The following is a 26,719-nucleotide window of genomic DNA, read 5'->3' as shown; positions in this document are numbered from 1 at the left end:
TGGGATCAAACTGGGGAAGGAATTCACCCAAGATCACACAGCAAGCTGGAAGCAAATCTGGGAGGAGCTAGGTCCGCCTTGTCCCGAAATCCACACTTTTCTGGAGGTGGGGCAGGCGGTGGCACAAGGACTTGGGGCGGGGACTGGTGGGCGGGGCCTGATGTCTGGCCCCGCCCCCGCCTCAGAGGCCAAAGGGCGCCCTGGGCGTGGATCGGAGCGGGGGGGCGGGGTCTTTGCAGGGAGTGGAGCCTGGGCAGATTGGAGCCTGTGGAGGCCGCACTAGGATCGTGGAAGGAGTGGAGCCGTGATCTCACCCTGTCTTAGAGGACCCGGAAGCTCCAAGTGACTGAGGGCCGAAGACACTCACCTGTGGAGCCTGTGCACGCAGGTAGAGGGGCGGCTCTTGAGTCCAGGAGCTCCAGTGGGCAGCTCCTCAGGTAGGGCCCACCTCGGGCCGGGGAAGGGATGACCCTCTCTCCTCCCACCCTGCCCATCTGTCCTGCCATCCGACATTCCTTCCTTCCTGTCCGCGGGCCTGGGTCCACCTCTAGCTATAAGGTGGGGACGCAGGAGTGGAGGGGCCGGCCTCATTTCGTCCCTCTCTCCCTGGCCCAGCGGCTGCAGGCTCCCTGGACACCCAAAACGTAGAGTCTGGAGAGGAGACGCCGAAACCTCCCAGGGGAGGCTGGCCCAGTTTTACCCTAGCCTGACTGTGTGACCTTGAGGAGGACAGCCACTTTCTCTGGTACCCAGTGTCCTCAGTTGCAAAACAGTGGCCCTTGCCTTGCTTTCCCTGAGACTGGGCAGGTCAGATGCTGTAGCTGCTGGGAGCTGGGGTGGCGCTTTCTCTCTCCTGGGGTACTAGGAGTGCTTACTCTCCGGCTTGGTCTGGTCCTCGGTGGAGAGCCACACGCGTCATCCACCCAAATCTGGGAGCCCCGAGGGCTGAGAGCTCAGTCCTAGGGCAGCTTGCTCTGGCTTCCCTGTGCTGGAGTTGTAGTCTAGCCTGGAAGGCCTGTGAACATCCCCAAGGTGGGGTGTGAGGCCTGCCTGGAGCGCACATGCTCATTTGGCAAATAGTGGCGCCACCATTGTGCACAGCCTTGAATGCCAAGTTAAGAAGTCCAAACTCCGCTGGGCACGGTGGCTCACGCCTGTAATCCCAGCACTTTGGAGGCTGAGGCGGGTGGATCACGAGGTCAGGAGATCGAGACCATCCTGGCTAACACAGTGAAACCGCGTCTCCGCTAAAAATACAAAAAATTAGCCGGGCGTCGTGGCACGGGCCTGTAGTCCCAGCTGCTCGGGAGGCTGAGGCAGGAGAATGGCATGAACCCGGGAGGCGGAGCTTGCAGTGAGCTGAGATTGCGCCACCGTACTCCAGCCTGGGCGACAGGATGAGACTCCATCTCGAAAAAATAAATAAATAAATAAAAGAAGTCCAAACCCTCAACTGCTGGCGGGGGCAGTTCATCCAAGTATGACCTGCAGTGCCCACAGGACCAGCTTGCATGAGTGGAGCTGTCGTGCTGCTGCTGCTGATAGGTGTCACATACAGGCTTTTCTTGCATTCCAGGGCTTTACACAAAGTCTCTCATTAGTTATTCACACGCATCTGATGTTATTCCCGTTTCGGAGACTGAGACTGAGGGTCAGAGAGATGAAGTCACTTGCCCACGGTCACAGCCAGCAAATGGCAGAGTGGGGATCAGCACCCAGAGAATCTGCTGCATTTTCTCCTAATGTCCTGTGACCACCCATGATCTGGGCATCTGGTAGTAAAGCCTTGACCTAGGACAGCTGGAGAAAGGAGGGGCTGGGTGAGCAGGAAACTGGGGGAGAAGATTTAGAGGGCTAGGGAGGGAGGGAGGGGTAGTGACTAGTCCTAAGGGGTATTCGGCTTCCTGGGAAGGTGTGGGGAGTGAAGTGGCTAATTTTAGACATGTTAGTTTGTGAGTGGAGGGTGATAGAGGGGAACCAAGCAGAGCTCTCCTCTGTCTGGGAAAAGACCAAGGAAGCAGAGCTGGGTCCTGGGAAAAGGGGGTCCTAAGGGATGGGTGAAGACAGAGGCCGGGCTCGCAGGAGGCCCCCAGAATGCTAAGTAGGCAGATGTGGGGGACATCCATTGGTGAAGTGGGGGGAACAGAGGAGTGAATTCTGGACTCCCATGACATTAGAGCTGAGATGTGTCTAAAAAACGGAGGCCTTGGTTCACAGAAGGGGAAACTGAGGCCAGCCAGTTACTTGCCTGAGAATACTCCAGGGCTGGATCCGAGTAGAACCCTGGGTGCCATCTCTGCTATTCAGTCCTTTCTACTAGATCAGTGGTTCTCAGCTGGGGGCAATTTTGTCCCCCAGGCGACATTTAAAAATGTCTGGAGACAATTTGGCTGTCACAACCTGGAATTGTGGGGGATGAAGCGCTACTGGCATCTAATGGGCAGAGGCCAGGGATGCTGCTAAATATCCTACAATGCACCCACCCACCCCCCAGCAAAGAATTATCTGGCGCCAAAGGGCAAAATGCCGAAGCTGACAAACTGCACTAGGGCTTAATAGGGTAGAGAGCTCAGGCTAGGGCCTCCAGCTGGATGGACCTTTGCCCCAACCCCAGCTCTGCCCCTCCCCATGCTTGCTCCTTAATTCCTGGAAGCCTCTGGAGCCCTCTCTGCTTTTCCTGGGCACAGTAGTTTAGAGTTCTACCCACCAAGTGTCTGTCACCACTGTCTCCCCAGACCTATATTCGGAGTTTGGCATTAGGTAGGGAGAAACCAAAGTGGAAATGTCCTATCTAGCACATGGCAGGTGCCTTGCAGATAAACTTGATTTGAGTGACATGTTAGGGGTCCAAGGAGTTTCATTTCATCCCATTTTCTCTTTGGCAATTCTAATTGTGTCTTACATTTGTGATGCTCTGACATAGACTGAAAGAATCCACTGCTTCATCCGATGTCCCAGGTTGGGCAGGATGTGGCATTATCTGAGAAATGCTGTGGGGGTGGATGTCTTGTCGTTCAGGCTCTTCCAAGAGTAAGCTGTGGACTGGGAACACAAAAGCAGTTCCTTTCAAACACACAAAAGGCCACAGGAATCACCTGGGGATCCTGTTAAAATGCAGATGCTAGGCCAAGTGCAATGGCTCACGCCTGTAGTCCCAGCACTTTGGGAGGCCAAGGTGGGAGGATCACTTGAGTCCAGGAGTTTGAGACCAACATGGGCAACATAGCGAGACCCTGTCTGTACAAAAGAAATTTTAAAATTAGCCAAATGTGGTGGTACATGCCTGTAGTCCTAGCTACTCAGGAGGCTGAGGCAGGAGGATCACTTGAGCCTGGGAGGTTGAGGCCGCAGTGAGTCATTTTGGTGCCACTGCACACCAGCCTGGGTGACAGAGTGAGACCCTGTTTAAAAAAAAAAAGAAAGAAAGAAAGAAAGAAATATGCAGATGCTGAATCAGTAGGGCTGAGTTGGGCATAAGTTTCTGTTTCTAACAAACTCCCAGGTGATGCTGATGCTGATTTTCGTTGCTGGTGCATGGACCACATTTTGAGTGCAGAGCGTTGCAGGGCTGTGCAGAAGTGGCCATGGGCCATGCAGCCAACTGTCAGGTGGTTTGGAAGCATGGAGTGGAAGGAGACCATGCTCTAGAGTCAGGAGAGCCGGATATGAGTCATTACGCCCTCTCTCCCCTCCCTATACCCCTTCTATGGCCTTTCGGCTTCATAGAGCTTGAATAGTTTCCTCATCTATAAAGTCACTTAACCTTGGGTAAGTCACTTAGCTTCTTTGCTAAGTGGTCTTGCATGGCAGGCTGTCCTCCAGGGGTTCTGACCCAGGGTCTGAGAGAAGAAAGTGCCCTGTGGAGGTGGGACAGTCTGGGTCTTGGCAGACAGAGGGGCAGCAGGCCACTGGCCTGGCCAGGAGGGGTGATCACCTGAAGCTACTGGGGCAGGCACTGTGCCAGCTTGGAGGAGGCTGTCATCATAGCCCTGGTTTTTCTCTGAGGCCGCCTCAGCCTCCTGCTTTGGGCTTACCCAGCCCTGCCTGGTGTGGGAAAGCTGGAGAGACCGGTCTGGCTGGGGGAAGGAGCAGCTTCAGTGGGCTGGGGCCAGCCCAAGCCCTGATTGTGGATCTGAGCGCCTAGCCAGCTGAGCCCTGGTCTGAGGAGCTGGGCTTTGGGCTGAAGTTGGGGTCTGAGAACGATAGCCTGGACACCGTTGGAGTCAGGCTGTGCATCGACAGGCTTCCCACCAGGGAAACTGGAAAGGAATTTGTAGTTTGGGGCCTTAAGTCCCCAGCTATAGGGGATACTCTACCTTGAGCATCTGACCCCAGGGATGGGGCTGAACAGAGCCTTGAGTACCTGGGGTGCTCCCACCCCTGGTCCCCCATAAGTCAGCTACAATTGCCCAGCAAGACACCTTCCAACTCACAGGACCAGGAGACAGCAAGACAACTGAGCCCATTTATCAGATGGAAAAGTGGAGGCTCCTTCCTTCCCACTTCCTGGGAAAAGAAGAGCACTCATTAGCACAGTCACCCATTATCCATCAGGGCCCTGGGCCTGCTATCTAATGAGGCTGCCCCCTCTTCCCACCCCTTCCTGTTTTCACAGTTGGACCATCCCAGTGGAACCACACAAACCTGGGTTCAGATCTCAGGTTCCCTCCTTCATAGTTACAAGGCTCTGGGCAGCTCACTCCACCTCTCTGAGCCTCTGCTGGCTCATCTGTAAACAGGAATAATGACACCCGTTCAGCCAGCCCCACAGGGTTGTTGTGAAGATGAAATGAGCCATACCCACGGAACACTGTGGTCATTATCATTAGTCATGGCATTTAGAAGCACGAGGCAACCGGGTATTGTCTTACCTTGTGCCCTATTTTACAGATGTGGAGATCGGCACTTAGAGAAGGGAGGTGGCTGCCCAAGGGTCCCTTAGCAGGGCAGTAGGCAAGCTGGGGTTAGACCCACGTCTACGGGTGCACCTCCCATCGCACGGCTGCTGCCATCTGTGCTGCCATCTGTGTCACTCCAAGGCGTGACACAAATGTAAACTTCGGGGTCTGGGTGGTCAGGCTGCAGGAGCTTCTTGTGGAGGATCTGGAGCAGACCTTTGTGCAAGCCACTGCCCTTCTTTGCCAGCACCAGCCATGAACTACGTCGGGCAGCTGGCGGAGACGGTGTTTGGGACGGTGAAGGAGCTGTACCGGGGCCTGAACCCAGCCACGCTGAGCGGCGGCATTGACGTGCTGGTGGTGAAGCAGGTGGATGGCTTGTTCCGGTGCTCACCCTTCCACGTGCGTTTTGGCAAGCTGGGCGTCCTGCGGTCACGGGAGAAGGTGGTGAGTGCTCAGGCTGGCTGAGGTGGCCGCCGCAGGGTGGGCTTAAAAAGCCGGGGCAGTCACTACAGTCCCAGGACAGGACCTGGGGCCTCCCTTAGGTGGGGATCTGTCCTCTGGACAGGCTTCCCTTGGTTTGTACTTTCTTTGAAGGTTTTTGGGTTGATTTGGGGGTTTTGATCTGGGAGGGTTCACAGTTAGTTTCTCATGGAAACAGATGAGTAGGTCTCATCCCGGTGCTGGGGCCGTCAGACCTGGCTCAGCTTACTAAGACCTTACCTGTGTGTTCTTGGTAAGTCACTTCATGTCTCTGAGCCCAGTTACTTCACCTGCACAAATGCATATGATTTTATCTGCCTAATGATGCTGGTGGGACAAGTCAATAGCAACTGGTAATACTGTCCCAGGACCAGCTATGCGGCTCAAAGGTTAGTTTCTCTCTCTTCATAAATCCACTTCAGGCTGGGCATGGTGGTTCACACCTGTAATCCCAGCACTTTCGGAGGCCAAAGCAGGTGGATCACCTGAGGTCAGGAGTTTGAGACCAGCCTGGTCCACATGGTGAAACCCAGTCTCTACTAAAAATACAAAAATTAGCCGGGTGTGGTGGTGGGCTCCTGTAATCCCAGCCACTCGGGAGGCCGAGGCAGGAGAATTGCTTGAATCCGGGAGGCAGAGATTGCGGTGAACCAAGATTACACCATTGCACTCCAGCCCGGGCAACAAGAGCGAAACTCCGTCTCAAAAAATACAATAAATAAATAAAATAAAAATAAATAAATAAATCCATTCCACCTTCACTGGGCTCAGGCAAGCACAGCGGAGATTTTTGTTAGCAGCAAAGTCTAGGGTGTGAATCAAGATTCACACTGAGGCAACTGTGACGTTTCCAGGATCCTAATAGAAAAGTGTAGCCTACAGGAAACAGAATATCTAAGAAGCTAGTAGCTTGGGTTGTACACTCAGCCTTTGTGGGTTCATAGGCTTGCTTGCTGTGAGTCTGCCTCCTGGCGAATTACTTAAACCCCCAAAGCCTCAGTTTCCTTGTCTATAAAGTGGAGGTAATGATAGGAGCTACTGCAAGGGGTTGCAAAGATTAAATGAGATAATCTATAGAAGACACTCCACAAAGGGCCAGTACACTGAAATTCCCACCATTGTTCACGCAGCCGATAACCTGGGGGCTGGGGACACAGCGATCACAAGAGAGATCACGTCCCTATTCCTGTGGATATGAGAGAGGGAAGAACTTGGAAACCAGGCAATACACAAGGAGACCGAGACAGTGATAAGTGCAATGAAGCTCAGACAGTGGGGCAGTATGAGTGAGGGAGAGATGGGTAGGGAGCTCAGCAAAGGCTTCTCTGAGGAAGGGGAGATGCAGCAGAGCCCCCCATCGTTGGGAGCAAAGAGCCACCGGAGGACCAGCCGGGAGACCTGTGGTTGGAAGCATGGGTGTGAGGGCCCATGTCCCTGCCACCGCTCTCCATTTGCAGGTAGACATTGAGATCAATGGGGAGCCTGTGGACTTGCACATGAAGCTCGGCGACAGCGGGGAGGCCTTCTTTGTTCAGGAGCTGGAGAGCGATGAGGTGAGTGCTGTCCTCCTGACAGCACCTGCCCCTCCCAACAGCACCTGCCCCTCTCAACAGCACCTGCCCCTCCCACCCCTTTCCTGTGCCTCCTCTGGGTGGAGCCTTGGGATTTGTCACCATCCTCGCCCATCCCTGGGAGCACCCCACTAGCGGAGGTCTGAGGCAGGGGTGTCAGTTGGAGCTGGCCTCTGGCACACATGATATGCTGTGGGGGCCCGGAGGAAGGGGCCAGGGTACCAGCTAACTCTACTTACTGGGAAGTTGGGGAAGGTTTCTCAGAAGACTGGACCCCTGAGCTGGGCCCCTGGGGATGAAAAGGAGGCCTTCCCCGGGCAGCTTGGAGAGGAGGCGGGAGCTGAAGAAGGGGGCTGGAAAGTATAACATCTGGCTTGTCTCAGGTCTGGTGCCAGCTCTGTGCAGCTGGAACCTAGAAGTGTGTAAGTGGTGGGTGTTCACATAGGGGAGGCAGGGCCCAGCAGAAGCCAACAGAGGAGTTGAAACTGAACTTGAAAAACTTTGAGTCCCTACTGTATGCCAGACACTGTGCAATAGACTCAGATGACGGGTGACCCCTGCCTTCAAAGAAAGTTACAGACTGGTCTGGGGAGCTAGACACGTAAACAATGGATGATGAACTGTTTGGTCATTGCAGTGAGGGATGTTGGAACTGGGAGAGGGATAGCCAAGGCTCCTTCCTGGAGGAGGAGACATCTGGCTGAATCTTAAAGCAGAAGTAGGTGCCTGTTGTCATAGACTTGGGTAAAAGAGAAGATCAGAGGCTGATGCCAAGATCTCTGCCTGGCCTGCCATGGTGGCAGGTGGCTCTGTTGGGGAGCTCTGAGGCCAGTAGTGGCTATGGGGCCAGGCTGGTGCCTCCACACCTGTTTTCCTGACCCTAAATGAGCTCACTCCAGGACTGGGACCCAGGCAAGGCTCAAGATGACTGTGTGGTGAGGGCAGTCCCACTAGGGTCAGCCCCCAGCTCAGTTCTTGATCTGTTCCACAGGAACATGTGCCTCCCGGCCTGTGCACCTCACCCATCCCTTGGGGGGGTCTGTCTGGCTTCCCCTCAGACTCCCAGGTGGGCAATGCCAGTGAGCCTGAGGGCCTCGTCATGGCAGGCACGGCCTCCATTGGGCGGAGGAAGAGGCGTCGCAGGAGGAAGCCCAAGCAGAAGGAGGATGCAGTGGCAACTGATTCTAGTTCGGAGGAACTGGAGGCAGGCGCTGAGAGTGAGCTGTCCCTGCCGGAAAAGCCGAGGCCAGAGCCCCCAGGGTGTGTAAGGACCAAGGGACTTGAACCCCAGTTTGGGGGTTCAAGTGCTGTTTCCTCTGCTCATGCTGTGTGACTTTGGGCAAGGGCCTTGACCTCTTTGAGCAGTAGTTGCTTCATCTTACCAAGCCCCTGATGTCCAGGCTCTCATGCCTGCCTGGGGCATCCTGCCCGATCAGTGACCATTTCCTTGTGGCCCCTCAGCAGTGTCCAGTTGGAAGAGAAGCCTTCACCGCAGCCCAAAGACATCTACCCCTACTCAGATGGCGAGTGGTCCCCCCAGGCCAGGTGAGAGTCCAGGAGGGCTGCAGACTGGGACTCCAGATCACGGTCTGAGGTTTCCATTTGCATTTTTCCTGATGACTAATGACACAGAACCCATTTAATATGTTTACCGGCCATTCGTATTTTTCCTTTGTAAAGAGTTCAAGTCTTTTATTGATTTTTTAAATTGCGGTAAAATATACATAACATAAATTTACCATTTTAACTATTTCAAAGTGTATACAATTCAGTCGCATTAAGTACATTCATAGTGTTGAATGACCATCACGACTATCTAGTTCCAGACCATTCCATCCCCCAAATGGAAACCCTATGCCCATTAGGCAATCCAGTTACAACTTTGCCATCTTTATTTTCCTTCCTTCCTTCCCTCCCTCCCTCCCTCCTTCCTTCCTTCCTTCCTCCCTCCCTCCCTCCTTCCCATCCTTCTTCTTACTGGATTGTCTTCTTACTGTTGATTAGCATAAGTTATTCATATATTTATATACTCTTTAGATATTTACATATTCCTTATACATTCTGGATTCAACACAGGCATAAATATAGTTTGCACATATTTTTTTCCCTCGCTGGGGTGGGCAGCAGCGGGGATGGGTAGGCAGGCTCAAGGCCTCTGGATATGTCTCCTGCAGCCTCTCAGCGGGTGAGCTAACATCCCCTAAGAGCGACTCGGAGCTGGAGGTGCGGACCCCGGAGCCCAGTCCCCTGAGAGCCGAGTCCCACATGCAGTGGGCCTGGGGGAGGCTGCCTAAGGTGAGTCCCTCTGTATCAACCCCAGGCCCTGCCTTTCAGGTGCTCCGTGGCCCCCTTGGATCAGGGTTGGAGGGACTGAAACTCGGGCCACCGCCCCCAAAGCTTTGTGAGGCATGGGAGGCAGGCCTTGCCCTGGCCCATATCTTCCTCCATTTGTTCCACTGAAGGTGGCCAGAGCTGAGCGGCCCGAGTCCTCAATGGTCCTTGAAGGCAGAGCTGGGGCAACCTCTCCTTCTCGGGGAGGACCCAGCACTCCCTCTACCTCTGTGGCTGGCAGCGTGGACCCTTCGGGACCCCCAATCCAGCAAACAGAGGCTGGTGCCGACCTTCATCCTGACACAGAGGATCCCACTCTAGTGGGTCCCCCTCTCCACACCCCAGAGACAGAGGAAACCAACACTCAGAGCTCTGGGGACATGGGCCTCCCTCCTGCCTCCAAGTCATGGAGCTGGGCCACTCTGGAGGGTCCAGTTCCCACCGCGCAGCCAGAGAGGGTCTCCAGGGGGAAAGGTGAGTAATGCTGGGACTCTCCCACTGCCTCCCTGGCCTCGCCCTGTCCCCTGGGTGGGTGCCGGTACATTTTGAGCAACTGCTGTGTGCCAGGTGCTGTTCTTGGCACCAGCCTCATGAGGCTCACAGTGCAGTGTGGGAGACAGATGCTCTGTGTGTGGAAGGGCGTGCCATGGGCATAGTCATTGGTTGGAATGGGAGCTGTTTAAACCAGGTGGTCAGAGAAGGCCCCTCCGAGAAGGTGATGTTGGAGCTGAGACATGGATAATGAAGATTCAGCCAAGCGAGGAGCAGGGGAAGGGAATTCTAAGCAGAGGAAATAGTATGTGCCTGGGCTGTAAGGCTGGAGAGAAGTTTCATGTCCAGAAACTGAAGGCAGCTGGCATGCCTTGAGCAAGAAGTAGAAGACGGTCGGGATAGGAAGTCGGGGAGATGAGCAGACTCAGATGGCTCCAGCTTACAAGCTCAGGTTTATCTCAGAGCGCTAGGAAAGCACGAGACCTGTGCTGTCCAAATCAGTAGCCACTGGCTATATGTGGCCATTTAAAATCAAATTAGGGCCAGCGTGGTGGCTCATACCTGTAATCCCAGCACTTTGGGAGGCCAAGGTGGGAAGATTGCTTGAGGAGTTCAAGATAAAGCCTGAGCAATGTAGTGAGAACCCATCTCTACAAAAAAAAAAAAAAAAAAAAAAATTTTTTTTTTTTTTAACTAGCCAGGCACGGTGGCACGTGCCTGTAGTCCCAGCTACTGAGGAGGCTGAGGCAGGAGGGTCACCTGAGCCCAGGAGTTTGAGGCTGCAGTGAGCCATGACCACACCACTGCACTCCAGTCTCGGCTCACTGCAAACTCCACCTCCCAGGTTCAAGCAATTCTCCTTCCTCAGCCTCCTGAGTAGCTGGGACTACAGGCATATGCCACTACGCACAGCTAATTTTTGTATTTTTAGTAGAGACGGAGTTTCACCATGTTGGCCAGGATGGCCTCGATCCCCTGACCTCGTGATCCACCTGCCTCAGCTTCCCAAAGTGCTGGGATTACAGGCGTGAGCCATCACGCCCGGCCTAGAATTCCATTTCTCTGTCACACTGTGATCACATTTTAAGTGTGCTCAATAACCACATGTGACTAGCAGCTAATATATCAGACATGGGACATTTGTATCACTGCAGAAGGTTCGGCTGGGCCGCACTGCCTTGGAGAATTCAAAGTCAGAGGGCACTTACTGCCCACACCGCTGAGCACATGTCAGCTCCACAGACATCCTCTCTTCAACCCTCAGGCTCCCCAAAGAGAAGCCAGCACCTGGGCCCCAGTGACATCTACCTGGACGACTTGTCTTCCCTGGACTCTGAGAATGCAGCACTTTACTTCCCCCAGAGGTGCCTGGGTTCTGGATGCCAGGGTGTCGTGGGTCTGGGCACCTGGGGCCAAGGGTCCAGGCTTTCAAGGGCTATCAAAGGCGTGGGAGGAGAGAGGACCCATCTCCCACCCTCCGCGTATTCTTGTCATTATTGGCCCCTTTGCCCACAGTGACTCTGGGCTGGGGGCCAGAAGATGGAGTGAACCCAGCAGTCAGAAGTCCCTGAGGGACCCCAACCCTGAACATGAACCTGAACCCACTCTGGACACAGTAGATACAATAGCACTGTCCCTCTGTGGTGGACTGGCTGACAGCCGGGACATCTCCCTAGGTATGTTCGACTATGGCCCAAGCACTTTCGAGGACTGGTGCTGAGCCCAGAGGATGGCGAGGGCAGGGAAGACCGCGAGGGTGGAGCAGTAGAGGTGGGAGGCTGGGCTTCCCTGCAGCTCTCTGCCCTGTGCAGCCCACACTCCACCAGCAGGGGCTGGACCTTCCCAAGTCCCCATGAAGCAAATGCTTGACACTAAGTTGTGAGTTATCCTGTGAATCCTGGGGTGGGAACAGGTGTAAAACCCACAGGCAAGGAGGAGCACTGCCAGGTTACAGAGCCAACCGATAGGAGGTGAACAGCAGAGTGGGGAGCACCAGGGGGCTGGGGCAGCGGGTCACGTGGGATGTGCCAGCCTCACCCGTCACTCTCTGCCTCCGTGCCCAGAGAAATTCAGTCAGCACAGCGTCTCCTACCAGGACCTCACCAAAAACCCCGGACTTTTGGATGACCCAAACCTAGTGGTGAAAATCAATGGGAAGTAAGTCCCAGAGCTGGGGCTGCTGGTGGCCGGAGAGTCATTTCCCTCTCCACAACCCTGCAGCTGCTGATGCCCTATTCTGTCTCTCTAGGCATTATAACTGGGCTGTGGCTGCCCCCATGATCCTCTCCCTGCAAGCCTTCCAGAAAAACTTGCCCAAGGTAATGGTTAGAGTACCACTGCCCCTGCTGGGGAAGGTAGCCATAGCCTCGGGGCAGGGAGACCCTTGGCAAGGAAGTGAAGGGTAAGCAGAGATGGGCCTGGGGACCAGGGGCTGGCTGGCTGCAAGACGCACTCTGGGAGAGGCGACACAGGTCCCTGAAGCCTTGCCCCACCCTTCCCTGGTTTTCTGGCCATGGCTGAATCCTGTTGTATTTAAACTGGACTTCAGAGGAGCTCAGGACAAACCAGAGGGGAAGAAAAACCCAACAGATGCTTAAACAAGGACATGTCTTTAGCAGGAGGCCTTTGCATCTGAAATATGGGGAAGCCCTTGGATCTGAAATATGGGGTTTGGGAAATGGAAGTTGCTCCCTTCACCTTGCCTGAAGACTATTCCTCCAGGCTGGGCTGAAGGGTGCTTACTTTCTTTACCTGCACACATTTCTTGAGTACCTACTATGTCCCAGGCCTAGGCTGGGGACAGTCATGAATAAATGAAACAAAATTATCCCTGCTCTCAAAGGAAGACTAGGTTAACCAAAGACTCACCCAGATGAATATAATTCAGCCTTGAGTGCTGGGAAGGTGTGCAGTGCTTGGAGAGCCTACGGCAAGGTGGTTTGACAAGCAAGTGCCTGCTGGGTAGAGATTGAAGGATGGGTGGGCCTTGAGCTGGGCAGGGGTGGGGAACAGCATGTATGATGCCCAGAGTGGGGAAGGAATGAGGGTATGCCCAGCCTCTTTACTCTTCCCAGAACCTCTTCCCTGGTCTTCCCAGCCACCTTCCCCTACTCATGGAGGATGGTGCCCTCCTGGGCAGTGCCAGCCTTTGCCAACCTGCACCTGCCCCTCCGGGAGCGATCCAAGGCACCACCTTGACCTGGCACGGCCTATTGTTCTTGGCTTCCCCAAAGAGCATCACTAACAGATGTTGACAGCTGTCACTGCCATTGGGTGACAGCTTCGTCCTCTGGCTGGTACGGGGTCTGAGCTGGACCCAGAGTCTGTGGGAAGGAAGAGGGTCCCTTCCCTGCTTGGATCTCCTCACCTTACCCAGACAGACCCACCGCTTGAGGCCCCTGAGAAAGCCCTGCCCTGCCAGCCTGTTTCCAGCTCAAGGGGGCCCCCTGGCTGTTCCCAGTCCAAGCCCACATCCTCCTGACTTGGGTCTGTAGAATGCTGGTGTGTCCCCAGATGGGCCTTGCCTGGGCACTCCCTGGGGTTATCTATAATAGCATAGATCTCATCAGCATTTTTTCACAAGGTCAACTTGCCCCAACCAGACAGAGATGGTAACATACAGAAAAGGGGGCTGTTCGTGGGATAGGATCACCGACCTTAGGAGGTTGCCTGGGGCAGTCTTGGAGGTTGAGGGGAGTACTGGCTAAAGATTGTTCTCCCTGCTACCACTTAGTCTCAACATAGGGAGTACCAGATCTTGAGATACTCCCAAAGCGTTGCCTTTAACTACTGTAGTAGAGGAATGGATCCACAAGATTTGGAGGCCAGGCTGAGGCTGAGCCTAGAGCTAGGGATCGGGGCTGGGGGCAGGAATAGCCCTCGGTCTTTTGAACATAACTCACCTGAGTCATTGCTTGGAATCCCAGGATGGAGGTGAGCATGCTTCCTTGGCCTCCAGATGTTGACAGCACCTTGCTCTAAGGTCGACCCAGACTCCGGGCTCATGGGAGAAGGGTCCCAAGAACAACATAAGGTAGGAGGTTTGTGTGGAGGTAGGAGGTAGGAAACACTGCCATGGCTTTCACCTGCCCACAGAGCACCATGGACAAGCTGGAGAAGGAGAAGATGCCCCGGAAGGGTGGGCGATGGTGGTTTTCCTGGCGACGCAGGGACTTCCTGGCCGAGGAGGTGGGTGGTCATGGTCGAGGGGCAAGGCCAGGGCTGGCACGGGCAGGAGGTGGGATTCACTAATGGATGTTCTTTCCACAGCGCAGTGCCCAGAGGGAGAAGACTACAGCCAAGGAGCAGCAGGGGTGAGTGAGACCCCCTATCCAGGGCTCTGCAGTGGGAGCCTGGGAAAGATGGCCCTGGGTCAGGGGGCGGCAGGGAGGAGCCAGTACCCTGTCTCCAGTCGTGGGTTCTTTATTTGTCATTCCCCAAGCACCAAGCACATTTTTTTTTTTTTTTTTTTTTTTGGTTGGTTGGTTGGTTGGTTTTTGAGACAGAGTCTGGCTCTGTCACCCAGGCTGGAGTGCAGTGGTGTGATCCTGGCTCACTGCAACCTCCACCTCCCAGGTTCAAGCGATTCTCGGCTTCAGCCTCCTGAGTAGCTGGACTATAGGCGTGAGCCACCACGCCTGGCTAATTTTTTGTATTTTTAGTGAGACGGGGTTTCACCCTGTTGGTCAGGCTGGTCTCGAACTCCTGACCTCAGGTGATCCGCCCACCTTGGTCTCCCAAAGTGCTGGGATAACAGGCGTGAGCCACCACAAGCACTTCTATACCTTTTCTTTTTCCTGAGAAATGGCCCCATTTTACAGATGGGAAAAATGAGGCCTGGAGATACATTTCCTGGCCCACAACCAGGAAATGGTGGAGCTGGCACAGGTCCTCAGGCTCCTGCCCCAGACAAGGGGATCCCTATTAAGGAGGGGCAGGGCCTCTCCCAGCCCAAAGAAGCCAGCTGACTTTGTTTCCTTTTTCCACATCTGAAGTGACCCAGCTGCCTAAGGCTGGGTGGAGAGTAGCTAAGGATGGCCTGACTGAAACCAAAGCAGGTGGGGTTGGGGATAAGCCCGGAGATACACGTTAAGTATTCAGGTAAATATCTCCAAGGCAGGCACTGAGAGCTGGCAGCCCTGGGTCTCGGCCCCCTCTGCTGTTGCTTGGCTGGGTGGAGACTGCCAGCCTACACCCCTGTGTCTGCCACCACTGCAAATGGGTTGTACCTAGAGGGAGGGATCACCGATAGCCTGGACAGGCCCTGGCATGGCGGGGACAGGCCCGGGATCCTCTTGGCATCTCCTGGGATTGAAGGCCCTTTGGCTGGCGGAGATGGCCTGAGAGCCAGTGCGGTCCACAGGGAGAAGACAGATGTCCTGAGCAGTGATGACGATGCCCCAGACAGCCCTGTGATTCTCGAGATCCCCTCCTTGCCACCCTCCACTCCACCCTCCACTCCCACCTACAAGAAGTCCCTCCGCCTTTCCTCCGATCAGATTGTAAGTGTGGGTTGTCTGTGTGGAGGTCGGGGAGGGGCTGAGCTAATTCTGTCTGAGAGTCCCTCAGGATCCGGCTGAGAAATGGCTCCAGGGAGCCACACGTTCACCAAAGGCCAGAATCTATCCCCTTGGGAGCCTCCCTGATGGCCTCCACTCGAATACTTCCAAGGGCGAGCGCTCACTTCTTCACATGCCAGCCCATTGGTCTGTCAGACACTGGGAAAGCTGTCTCTTAGGTCCTCCTGAGATATCAACCTGTAGTGAGCCAGCAGGCTCTGGGTCAGCCCTTGGAAGCAACACTGAAAAGAATCAAATGCTGATGACAGTCCCTCAGATTCTGGCAACTCTCGGCCCCAAGTCATATCTTCTCTAAGCTCAGTAACTGGTGGCTCCTGGAATAAGCATATATTTTCTTCATGGGTGTGGCTCCATGGTCAGGGAGGTGTCCAGGAGGAGCTCACCAGCCAGTACAAAGCAGCTGCCATCTGTCGGGTACCCTGGAGCTCACACTCAACTCAGGGCTTTGGTGGGGAACGGCCCTGATCCTTCTCTATGGACCAAGTACAGGGTTACACCTCTCCTTAGGGCAATGTTGACTCAGGTACCCTGGCCCCAAGGAGGGGCTTCCTATGGAGATCCCCACAGGACCCCCATCTATGGAGGGGGGTATCTCCCTGCCAACAGTAGCCCTGGGAATCCTGGGCAGGGAGTCATGGATGTGGCTTTGTCTGTGAGTTACATTTCGAAGGGGAGTGAATGGAGGCTAGGGCTCCTGTGGCCTGCACTGGACAGAGCCCTGATCAGCATGGCCACCCTCTGCCTACATGGATGTGTGTCTGTGCGTGGCTATCTCTGATGAATCCGAGAAGGGTCTCTGAGCTGGGAGGAAGAGGAGAATGAGAGGCCCGAGGGGACTGGAGACCATGGCAGAAGGGGAGAGGTAGGCAGTGCCTGGCTGTTGTTGATCACAACGCATCCCCCTTTGGCCTCAGCGGCGCCTGAACCTGCAAGAAGGTGCCAATGATGTGGTGTTCAGTGTGACCACTCAGTACCAGGGCACCTGCCGCTGTAAGGCCACCATCTACCTGTGGAAATGGGACGACAAGGTGGTCATCTCTGACATCGACGGCACCATCACCAAGTGAGGCTCAGCTGGCTGTGGGAAGGGGAGGGAGAGAGGGGTTATGGACTCGCCTCCCTCTGTGCTGGGTATGGTGGGGACAGTGAGAGGAGCCCTCCCTTCCTGGTGGGGCATCCTGGGGCTGGAGCTGGGCCACATGGAGCTGTCTTGGAGTGACCCTACCTCTCTGGCTATAGGTCGGACGCTCTGGGCCATATCCTGCCCCAGCTGGGGAAAGACTGGACACACCAGGGCATCACCAGTCTCTATCACAAAATCCACCTGTGAGTGCCTGGGCTGGGGCTGGGGCTGAGGCAAGGCCCCTAGCTCTACAGAGGGAGTGACAGGACAGGACATCTTGGGGACCAGCAGGGACCACAAGGGAGCCCGCCAGGGCAGGTGCCTCGGGTGCTGAGACCTCTCTATTGGCCCGCAGTTCTGTGAAAGGCTCATCCCCTGGGGCTGTGTTCTAGGATCAGGGCCACCTACTGGCCTGAGGCAGGAGGGGAGGCCCTCTCCATCCTGGTCCACCCAGGCCTCAGGACTCTGCACCATCCAGCTGAGTCCACTGCTGAGGCCTGGCCGTTCTCCCCAAGTCCTCTCCCTGCATAGGTTGGAACATCAGAGCCCCACAGTTGGGCTGGGCAGGCTGAAGCCAAGGAAACAGATGGGGGCTGGCTGGTCTCTGACGGCTCTATGCCACCCTGTTCCCCACTCTCAGAAATGGGTACAAGTTCCTGTACTGCTCGGCGCGGGCCATTGGCATGGCGGACCTCACCAAGGGGTACCTGCAGTGGGTGAGCGAGGGGGGCTGTAGCCTCCCCAAGGGCCCCATCCTTCTGTCTCCCAGCAGCCTCTTCTCTGCCCTCCACAGGTAACCACCCCTACACGTACAAGCCCATGGTCCCCTGGTGGGGAGAGGCAGGCCCACTGCCAGGCCAGCCTTAGCAGGCTGGCATTAAGCTCTCAGGTGGCAAGGAGGGTGGGGTTAGATCCCCCATTGCCTGAGCCTGCCATCCTCTCTGGCTTCTTCCCTACTTTGGCCCCCTTCCCTGCTGTGGTTCTGGCCACCCCAGAGAGGTGATTGAGAAGAAACCAGAGGTGTTCAAGGTCGCCTGCCTGAGTGACATCCAGCAGCTGTTTCTGCCCCATGGAGAGCCCTTCTATGCTGCCTTTGGGAACAGGCCCAATGTGAGTGTGTCCCCTCCCCTCTGCCGAGCCATCTCTCCCCAGCTGCCTGCAGGCCTCCGTTCCATGGGCCCCTCCTGTCTCCCACAGGATGTCTTTGCCTACCGGCAGGTGGGCCTACCTGAGTCACGAATCTTCACAGTCAACCCCCGGGGAGAGCTCATCCAGGAGCTCATGAAGAACCACAAGTCCACGTGAGGCCAAACCCTGCCACGTGTTCCCCATGCCCTGCCACGTCCCCCTGCCCCGGCTTCTTCCTGGGCCCCAGTTTCACCTCTCACCAGGGATCCTGTCCCTTACTCTGGGCTCCCATGGCCGAGGCCGTGGTTTGGTGGCAGCTCAGGCTCAGTGCTGGCCTCCTTCTGCCTGTAGGTATGAGCGCCTTGGTGAGGTGGTTGAGCTCCTCTTCCCACCTGTGGCCCGTGGCCCCAGCACAGACCTAACCAACCCTGAATACAGTAACTTCTGCTACTGGCGGGAGCCACTGCCCACTGTGGACCTTGATACCCTGGACTGAACCTGCCCTGGCCGGCTTCTCCTCCCTGGCCCGGCCCAGAACTGACTAGGTGTACCGGGGTATAGGAGGGTGGGAGCTGGAGTGCCACGGGGCAAACCCACTGAAGGGGAAGAAGGGGGCTACAGGTTGGTTGGAGCTAGAGAGACTCCCCCATCTTCCCCGTCCTATTTTTGCCAGCTAAGCTGCAGATGCTCCAGGCGTCAGTGTGGCACTGACCTGGGGCAATTAGTTTGTCATCTGGGTTTTTTTGTTTTTTTTTTTCTGAGACAGGGTCTTGCTCTGTTGCCCAGGCTGGAGTGCAGTGGCATGATCTTGGCTCACTGCAACTTCCGCCTCCCAGGTTCAAGCGATTCACCTGCCTCAGCCTCCCAAGTAGCTGGGATTACAGGCATGTACCACCACGCCTGGCTAATTTTTGTGATTTTAGTAGAGATGGGTTTCCACCATGTTGGCCAGGCTGATCTTGAACTCCTGACCTCAAGTGATCTGCCCACCTCGGCCTCCCAAAGTGCTGGGATTACAGGCATGAGCTACCATGCCTGGCCTCCTTGCAGGGTTCTCTATGCCCTTGATATCCCTCTCAACCTGGGACCTTGCTGTAACTCTTGATAGGACAGGGAGAAGAGGGAGGCCCCACTGAGGCTCGAGGCATCGGTGAAGGGTTGGTGGCAGCCGTGGGAGTGTGGTGCAGCCTCTGGAAGGACGTAGTGTTTTCCCCGCCCCTTATCTGGGAGCCAGGACTGTACCCTCTGAAGCCAGACATCACTGCCAACACATCCCCCTTGCTGGTGCCCTGGCATCTCAGCACATGATACACACCCACACCTGCAGGCTGAGAGAGTGTGGCTCCAGCTTGGCCTGCTCCCCGTCTGGCTGCTGTCACTGCCTCTCTCCAGACCGCCCTTAAAGACAGTCCCAAACTCAGCCGGGGCAGGTGGGTGTTGGCCTGACAGTCCTCCCCCAGTCTCTGCTGGCCAGCTTGGTGCTCACAGCTGCTCGGTAAGCTCTTGCCTAAGGAGCTGTGGGAAGCAGGGATAATGCCCCAGCAACCTCTCCTCCCACTGTCTTTGGTGAAGAAAGTAGCTTTAGACTGGCTAAAAGCTTTAATCCAGATCTGCCCTACTCCGATAGTACCAGAGTGGAGGGCAGAATACCAAATGTCCAGGAACAGAAGGCAGGGCTGTGGGGACCTGAAGAGCAGCACAGCGGGGCCCGTGCTGCTGTGGGGGAAACTGAGGCTGGGAGCCTCAGCAGAGACGGGTATCAGAGTCTCTGGGAACTGCATAGGCCTGAGGAACATGCGTTTTCAAGTTGTCCATTGATGGTTTCGTACCTGAATTTCTCACCTTTTGTGAACATCCTGGGAGGGTGGGGGTTTTGCAGGGCTGTTAAAAGCAAGGCCTGGAGCTCCTTTCCTCCAGCTGGGGACTCCTTCTCAGGGCCTGGCCTCATTCAGGCCACTTTCTAGAGAAATGCCCTGACCTCACAGGAAGGATTTCCCCACCCCCAAGTGGAAGGAAGAGGACGGTGCGGGCACCAGAGAGCCCTGGAAACATTTTAGGGGAAGGAAAGGAAAAGGATAAATTTGGGGTGGGGGGTCTCTAAACAGTTTGCCTGCATTTAGTTCTTTCCTGGGGTTCTACAGCTGCCTAAGCCCTCACCTTGGGGGAGGATCAAAGGGAATAAAGAGAACTCTTGTCTGAGTCTTTGTGCTTCTGTTCTGTCCTGAAGGACGTGTGAGGAGCCAGAAACATCTGGCAGCCTCTGGTCCTTAGTTCAGATACAGCATCCATGAAGCTGCCAGGTGTGAGGACAGTTCCAGTGGGTATCACCTTCCTGCACAAACCTAGTCCTGATGGCTGCAAGGAGAAGCTGAGGGGACAAGGAACAGAAGCCACCAAAGGCTGTGGACTATTGCTTGTGGGCACAGGGCAATGTGGACAGGCCACTGGCTGTGGGCCTGTAGGTCTTTGCACAGTTGCTGACACTGGTGCTGACTGCCTGCAGGGTCCTCTCAACGCCTTACATATGAGCATTGATCAAGGCCAGTTGGCCACAGCAGCTGCACCTGCCAGCCACGCTCAGGCCCTGCAGCTGGCTGCCCAGATACTGATTTGCAGACAGTGGAATCTCTCAAGTCCACCCTGGCCTTCAAGCACGACATCCTTGCCTTGACTGCTGTCCGGAACTGTCCAGTTTGTGCAGCACTGTGCATGGGTTTTGGTGGCTGGGATAGCCATATGGAGCTAGACCAAGACCACTCCCTCAGTGGCCTCTTTAGTGCCATCTGGGCTAGCCAGGGAAGGCTGGAAGGCGCTGCTGGATAAGGCTGGGCTCTGGGGTGATGTTCCCCGAGTTGGTGGGATCTAGGGGTTGGGTCCTGGCCAGCCTGTCTAGTTGGCTTTCCCTGGTCGTGCCTGCTCAGCCAGCTGGGCCTGGCAGTCCAGTAGGTCGTCCCGGAGGCGGGCAATGTCCTGTGTGTGCTGGGCCAGCGTACGATTCAGCTGGTCCACATGGCTCCACAGGCCCTCTCTGGACCTCAGTGGCTCAGTGGACAAGCTGTCCAGGCCCACAGCCAGCAGGCCCAGCCTCCTGCATGCACCCTCCACTTGTGCCACCCGCTGGTCAAAGTGTCCCACTGTGTGCTGAAGTTTCTGGGCTGTGTCCTGGCAGCGGCTCAGCCCACTGGCCACCTTGGCCACACCAGCCTTGAGTTGCTCCAGCTCCCCCCGCAGGTTCAGGACCTGCCTGTGGCCAGCCTGAAGCCTGGAGCCTTGGCTGCTGACCTGCTCCTGGATGGCGTGGACTTCGGCTTCCACCTTGCGTTCCCGCTCATCCAGGGACGTGTTGGCAGCCAAGAAGGCATCAGAGTACTGGCTGACAGAGTCACTGAGGCCCGTGAGCGACTTGCTCACTGAGTTCAGATTGACCTTGAGCAGAGTGATCTCGCCTTGGAGTGAGCTGCCCGTCCCTTCTGCCAGCTGTCCCTGGACCTCAGCCACAGTGCCATTGAGCTGCTGGAGCAGTGCTGCGTGGCTGGCCACCTGGCGTAGGAGGGCCTCGCTTCGGCTCTGCCAGGCCTTCACCTCTGCCACGAGGTTGTCCAGGATGGCTGAGGTGGTGCTCGGGGTGCACGAAGTCTCCAGTGAAACCAACCGTTGCTCCAGCACGGCCAGCTCTGTCTGCACGAGGGGCCGAGCTGACCTGCCTGGAGGGGCGCTGTCACGGCTTAGCTCCCCAGCCAATGTCACTAGGCGCTCCTCGAGGCTCTGCACGCGCTCTTCCAGCATGGTCCCAAAGCTACCTGCTCCCCACCCCCCCATCTCCAACCTCAGACAGCATCCCCTTGCTCCACCCTCTGTCCCATTGAGCATCTCTAGACCCTCAAGCAGCCCGTCCACACCTCCCTCGAGCATGGCAGCAGAGAGCCTCGTAAGCTCATCCCTGGCTGGGGCACCGGGGCCCCTTTGGGTCTCGGTGACTGCCTGCAGGGTCCTCTCAAGGCCATCCATACGGGCATTGATCAAGGCTAGTTGGCCACAGCAGCTGCCCCTGCCAGCCACACTCAGGCCCTGCAGCTGGCTGCCCAGCTGTGACAGCTCCTGGCGCAGGGCTAGCTCCCGGCCATCAAGGCTCTGGTGCAGCCTCCGGCTGGCAGCCTGGCCCTCCTCACATTGCCGCCGCACCTCCTGCACCCGCAGGTCGCACTCACTCTGGACGCCTTGCAGCTTCTGCTCGAAGCCATCCAGCAGGCTTCCCCAGAGTCGGTGCAGCCGTCGGTCCACATACTCCTCCAGCAGGGCCAGGGAGGTGAGCGGGGATGGTGGGGCTTCCCGAAGCCGCTGCAGGTGGGCCTCATGGCCGAGTGCCAGCCCATGCACTTTGTCTAGAAGCTGCACCTTGGTCCGAAGAGCGTTGCTCACCTCTGTCACCTTGCTTAGGATCTCATCCAAGGGAGGTGTTAGCGGCCCTCTGGCTCTGTCTCCTGGGTCCACAAGCCCCTCAGGGATGACCCCAAAGCCCACAGGGGCAGCAGGAGCCCGGGGACCACCAGTCATCCTATTGGGGTCCTCGTGGCTGGCCACCAGGCCACTGAGGGTACCATATGTTTGGGCCAGGTGCTGGACGTCACCCTCCAGGCGTTCCAGTCGCTCACCAAACAGCCCTGGGCCTTTCCTTCCTGAGAAAGAGGAGAAGACAGCCCCAGGGGCATCACTGGCCTCACGCTCTCAGCTTGTCACACTGCCAGGCCACCCAAGAGACTTTCTGTTCTAAGCCTACCTTCTCACTCAGCATAACTCCCTCAGCTTTATGGTGGGGTGAAGGTGGGGCTTGGGGGTTCCTCCTCGCCATCCATGCCGGAGCTCAGCTAGCCTGGGATCAGTCCCCTCCCTGCCCCTGCCACTGAGCCCAAGAAACCCAGTCACCTTGGAGGGTCTCCTTGGGCAGACTCACCGTGAGGACTGGGGACTGCTCTGCTGTAGGAAGGGGGCCTGGGACCTGGGCCCAGCTGCCCCGAAGGAATCTGAGGCTCAGGCTCCAGCTGGGGTGGGGCAGCCCCATGGTCCGTGAGGTGCTCAGGGCAGCGTTCCCCAGTGAAGCCAGGACAGCAACGCCAGGCGAGTTCTGTCACTGTCTTGTAGCCAACCTTGTATTTGGGTCTGAGTACTGTGCGGTACCTGGGCCAGGAAGAGCAAGACAGCAGGATCCTGCACCTGAGGGCTGTGCTCCTCGCCCTAGCTGGCACTCAGGGCCACCCTCAGACACTTGCATAAGGCTGTGTGTCTCCCCACCCCCATACCACCCCCAGGGTTTTACTTTTTCTGTGCTTAAGGTGACAGGGGTGGGGTAAGGGCAGGCCTCCCTGGAGCTCACAGTCATGTTAGGGAAGGATACAGGTAGAAGTCCCACCCATCCTGGTAGCTTGGAGAGAAACAGGAATTTCACCCCATCACTTCCCAAGACCACATGGACCCCTTCTAGCTCATGCTGCCATGAGAAATTCCACTCAGGCTGCAGTGGCACCTGGGAGAACTCAGACACAGCTCCAGCCCTCCCTGTGGGCAGGGAGGGGCACTGCCCTGGAGCTGGCGCTGGCAGTCCCCTCACTGCCCTGGGGGCCACTCTTGGCTCCCACCTGCTCCCCTTAGTTCTTTCCACTCCTCTGTAGCCTGCTCCGGGACCTTGGCTCTGGTCAGAGAGGCTGGTGGATGGGCACCTCTGATTGTGAGCAGGGAAGGGAAGGTCTGGGGTGCAGGCAGGCTCACGAGGGTCCATGCCCTCACCTGTTCAGCCACATACCTGTTTACCCACTGACACACCGGATAACAGGTTTGTTTCCACACACACATGTGAACCTCTCCAAGTACAGACCTGTGCATCCCACGTGCATGCAGTCCCACAGGTCCTCACGTGCAGCCCTGCTGCTCCGGCTTCCTCTCCCTGCCCCATGGCCTGCCTCCTTGTGGTCACCACGGTCCTCCCTGGGCCTGCCAGGCCCCCCTGTGGCATCACCCATTGCCTAAGGGTGGGTGCTCCCTCCTCTCCCCTCACCTTCTGCCTCTGTCACTTCCTCCTAGCCTTGTGCTGCCTCTGCCCCCAGAACCCTCCCCTTGTCCCTCTGTAGTTCCTGGGCTCCAACCCAAGCCTGCCCCTGTCTGTACAAGTGATACTCTGCTGCAAGCCCAAATCCCTGGGATCCTCCCTGGCACCCTCTTTTCTGGGGCCGCCTTCTACTCTGGCCTGTATGGGGGCTCAGGTGGGCTTTCTGGAGTCCAAGAATCCCCTTCTGGAATTGGCAGCTGCTCTCAGCTGAAGGCAGGACTGGCACTTGTGCCAGGGGATTCCAAGGGTGTAGGTGAGGAGTGCACTTACGTGACTGTCCCGGGGCACTTGGGCCCCCATCCACACTGCCGGTATTCAGCCTTTACGTAGCTCTCCGCTCCCTCCTGTAGGATGCAGGTCACATTCCTGTGCACCACATAGGCACAGAGGGCCCTACAGGAGAAAATGGTACCCCTGAAATATCTGGCTGAGCAAGGCCCATGGAGGCTCCTACCCTCCCACCTCCCACTGTGGGCCTCAGCAGGGCTCCAGACCCCATGTCTCTTCTGTCTGTTCTCTGTGTCCCTGGAAGCCAACGCCCTTGGTCTGGGGTCCAGCCCCACTGCTGTTCTCTGATTCCAGCCTCCCTGATGGGTGGCCCCTGGGCTAAGCACTATTTGGAACCAGGAGTCTGATGTGGCTGCCCCTCCCTGCATGGGGAGGAAGCCAGCCCGGATTCTCCCTCAAGTGCCCTGCCACACCCCCATCCTTCCCTGATTCCAAACTCCTTATCTTGGCATTCAAGGCTCCTGAGTCCCCACTCGGTGACTCCTTTGAGAGCACCATGTCTTGTCCTTCCTCCCCTGCCTGGCTCCCAGAGAAATCCACCTCTCCTTGTAGTTTTGTAGCCCTTGCCTTTGGTCCTGTTCCCTCACTCTCAGAGCAGTTATTGTACCACCTCCTCTAGGAGGCTCGCTCTGATGTACCCAGGCCCACTGAGTGTCGGTACTCGTCCTCCTACAACAGCGCTCAAATTCAGCTAGAATTCAAGTTCAGCCAGCACCCTAGGCAGAGCCTCCAGCCCACTTAACTGAGGCCAGTTTGCAAGCCACTGTCCACGAAACACCAGAAGCTGAGGCGGGGGCAGCAGGCTCTTTGATGAGCCACAAGGGCTGAGGAGGTGGCTGCCTGGCATAAGCCGACCACTGTGGACGGCTATGCCACAGCACGGGCCCGGAGCCAGGAGCCCGCACTGGCTCTGCAGCCAGGCCACGCTGGGGCTCCCATGCGGTTGCTGGGGCCAGGCTGACTGCGAGGGGGGAGCGGCCGCCCCAATGCGCAGCTCCATCTCCTACCTGGCGGGGCAGGGGAGAAAGGGGAGGCCCGGGGCGGGGGAGCCCCGCGTGCTTAGCGCGCGGACCGCCCTTCCTCCTCTCCCTCCACCTGGTCCGCTCGCCCGGAGTCTGCACACAGCGCAGCTGGAAAATGTTACTTCGCTGGAAAGGTTTCCGCGGGCACTGCCAGGATCCCAAGCCGCCGCGCCAGGCCCCCTCGGTTCCTTTTTCCTCGCCAGCCCCGCAACCTCCCGGAGCGTGGGGCGCCCTCCCGAGCAGGGGCTCTGCCCCGGGCGCCGCCGCCTCCATGCAGCGGCCTCGGGGGGCCAGTGGCCTCGACGCCCCCCGCGGGTGCGGGCAGGTGGGAGCGGCGGCGCGCGCGGGCCCATTCCTCCCTCTTCCCGCCCGCCGCCCGCCGCCCGCCCGCGCTTACTTGTGCGGCCCCGGGCGCAGCCGCGGGCGCCATCCCGTCGTGTAGAGACTGTAGCGGGAGGCACCGGGCGGCGCGGGCCGCGCCAGGAGCGGGGTGCCCTTGGCCTGCGCCCCCGAGAGCAGCGCCGCGACGGCGCACAGCCAGACAGGCAGGCGGCGGCGGCCCATCGCGGTCCCCGCGCCTCTGCCCGGCCCCGCGCGGTGCCCCCCGCCGTGTGTCCGCCCGCAGCGCCGCGCCGCCCTCGCCGCTGGTCGGCCCGGGTCCCGCCCCGAGGGTCTCGTGGTCCCCTTCGACCCCCCGAGCTCGCTGGCCCGGCCGCCTGGCGCTTCGCGGTGGCTGCGTCCCGCGGAGTGGCCGGCGCTGCTCGCGGCTGGGGCCGCGGAGGGGAGGCGGGAGGCGGGCTCTTTGCGGATTAGCATAAACTTGGGGCCGCGCCGCTCGCGGCCGCCAGCCCCCTTCGCCGCCGCCAGCCCCCCGCCCCAACTCCGAGCGGACAGCCGAAGGGCCGCCTGCGAACAGGAGGTTCCGAAGGGAGCAGCCCCGGGTGGCAGGGGCGCAGGCTGCTGCGCCCTGGGAGGCCCCAGAGCACACCAGCCACTCTGTCGCCTGCGGGCCCAGGACCGAAGCAAAGAAGCGGACCCCTGAGGCCAGCCTGCGCGTGGGCTCTCCAGGAGCCGCCCACCCGCAGGATACGGGTGTCTTCAGAGTCCATGTGAACCCGGGAACTGCTCTCCAGGGCTCTGGAGCCGAGATGGCCGTGTTTGGGGGCACACCAGCACCACCTCCCCCGCCACCTCTTTGGAATAGACCCCAGATCGTCCCCGTTTGCTCGCTCTGCCTCCTGGTACCATCATTATCTGGGGGTGCCCGGGACCCTTAGTTTGATAACTCCGCTGACCTCTCCCCAGGCGTCCTACCTCCCCCTTACCCCGCAACCTCTGCCACCTAGCCTGGTGGCCCTGTTGCACCTCTAGTTCTCTGGAGAGGCTTGTGTTTCCTGTCTGTCTTAGGTATGGGCTGCACCGATCCCGAAAGGCCCATCACTGCCCCAGCCGAGCCAAAAGTGCTGTGCTTTTTGTGCAACTGAAGCTCTAAGCCGGCTGGTCAAAGAAAATCTTCAGGTCTTTCTCACAAGGCACTGCCGCCGTGAAGCCAGGCGTCGTCCACATTTTGCTTGTGAAGTTGACTCTTGGAACCCAAGAGGTGGGTTTTATCGTTGTCCTCATTCAATATCACCTTGCTAACTCTCTAACCTGCACAGAACCCTTGAATCCTGATTCTGTCATCAGAGTGGTACTTTCCTGGAC

The 26,719-nt window shown here is 57.4% G+C and overlaps 2 protein-coding genes across 6 annotated transcripts; one reads left to right on the top strand and one right to left on the bottom strand.

Annotated features, from left to right (window-relative positions):
* Positions 1–219: 219 nt before the first annotated feature.
* LPIN3 (lipin 3) lies at positions 220–19,804 on the top strand. Of its 5 annotated transcripts, none has more exons than XM_008017207.3 (20): positions 220–388; positions 5,146–5,345; positions 6,839–6,934; positions 7,944–8,212; positions 8,414–8,497; positions 9,127–9,247; positions 9,415–9,757; positions 11,040–11,139; positions 11,291–11,451; positions 11,839–11,932; positions 12,024–12,093; positions 13,871–13,963; positions 14,045–14,088; positions 15,138–15,276; positions 16,269–16,417; positions 16,594–16,680; positions 17,118–17,270; positions 17,473–17,587; positions 17,675–17,778; positions 17,957–19,804. In XM_008017207.3, exons 2-20 carry the CDS (start codon positions 5,154–5,156, stop codon positions 18,099–18,101), a joined length of 2,559 nt encoding a protein of 852 aa, XP_008015398.2. In that variant the 5' UTR covers positions 220–388; positions 5,146–5,153; the 3' UTR covers positions 18,102–19,804. The 5 variants fall into 5 exon arrangements, with proteins under 5 accessions (XP_008015398.2, XP_008015404.2, XP_008015391.2 ...); XM_008017213.3 differs by having other exon boundaries at positions 220–437; positions 8,417–8,497; XM_008017200.3 differs by having other exon boundaries at positions 220–437.
* EMILIN3 (elastin microfibril interfacer 3) lies at positions 18,374–25,790 on the bottom strand. Its single transcript, XM_008017236.3, has 4 exons — positions 25,413–25,790; positions 23,976–24,098; positions 22,557–22,780; positions 18,374–22,281 (listed from the first exon to the last, which is right to left on the bottom strand). The coding sequence occupies exons 1-4, from the start codon at positions 25,577–25,579 to the stop codon at positions 20,495–20,497; spliced, it is 2,301 nt and encodes a 766-aa protein (XP_008015427.2). The 5' UTR covers positions 25,580–25,790; the 3' UTR covers positions 18,374–20,494.
* Positions 25,791–26,719: the final 929 nt, after the last annotated feature.

Source organism: Chlorocebus sabaeus, chromosome 2 (genome assembly GCF_047675955.1).
Source record: "Chlorocebus sabaeus isolate Y175 chromosome 2, mChlSab1.0.hap1, whole genome shotgun sequence".
In the NCBI taxonomy this organism is placed as follows: Eukaryota; Metazoa; Chordata; class Mammalia; order Primates; family Cercopithecidae; genus Chlorocebus; species Chlorocebus sabaeus.
This window is presented reverse-complemented; position numbering and strand designations above follow the sequence as displayed.

Excerpts from the sequence above, each read along its gene's own strand:
- LPIN3 (XM_008017207.3), top strand. The coding sequence starts at position 5,154 with ATGAACTACGTCGGGCAGCTGGCGGAGACGGTGTTTGGGACGGTGAAG. Across the intron at positions 12,094-13,870 it reads TCCAGAAAAACTTGCCCAAG|AGCACCATGGACAAGCTGGA; the intron begins GTAATGGTTAGA and ends ACCTGCCCACAG. Across the intron at positions 17,588-17,674 it reads CCTTTGGGAACAGGCCCAAT|GATGTCTTTGCCTACCGGCA; the intron begins GTGAGTGTGTCC and ends TGTCTCCCACAG.
- EMILIN3 (XM_008017236.3), bottom strand. The coding sequence starts at position 25,579 with ATGGGCCGCCGCCGCCTGCCTGTCTGGCTGTGCGCCGTCGCGGCGCTG. Across the intron at positions 24,099-25,412 it reads CTGCGCCCGGGGCCGCACAA|GGCCCTCTGTGCCTATGTGG; the intron begins GTAAGCGCGGGC and ends TTTCTCCTGTAG. Across the intron at positions 22,781-23,975 it reads AAGTGCCCCGGGACAGTCAC|GTACCGCACAGTACTCAGAC; the intron begins GTAAGTGCACTC and ends TTCCTGGCCCAG.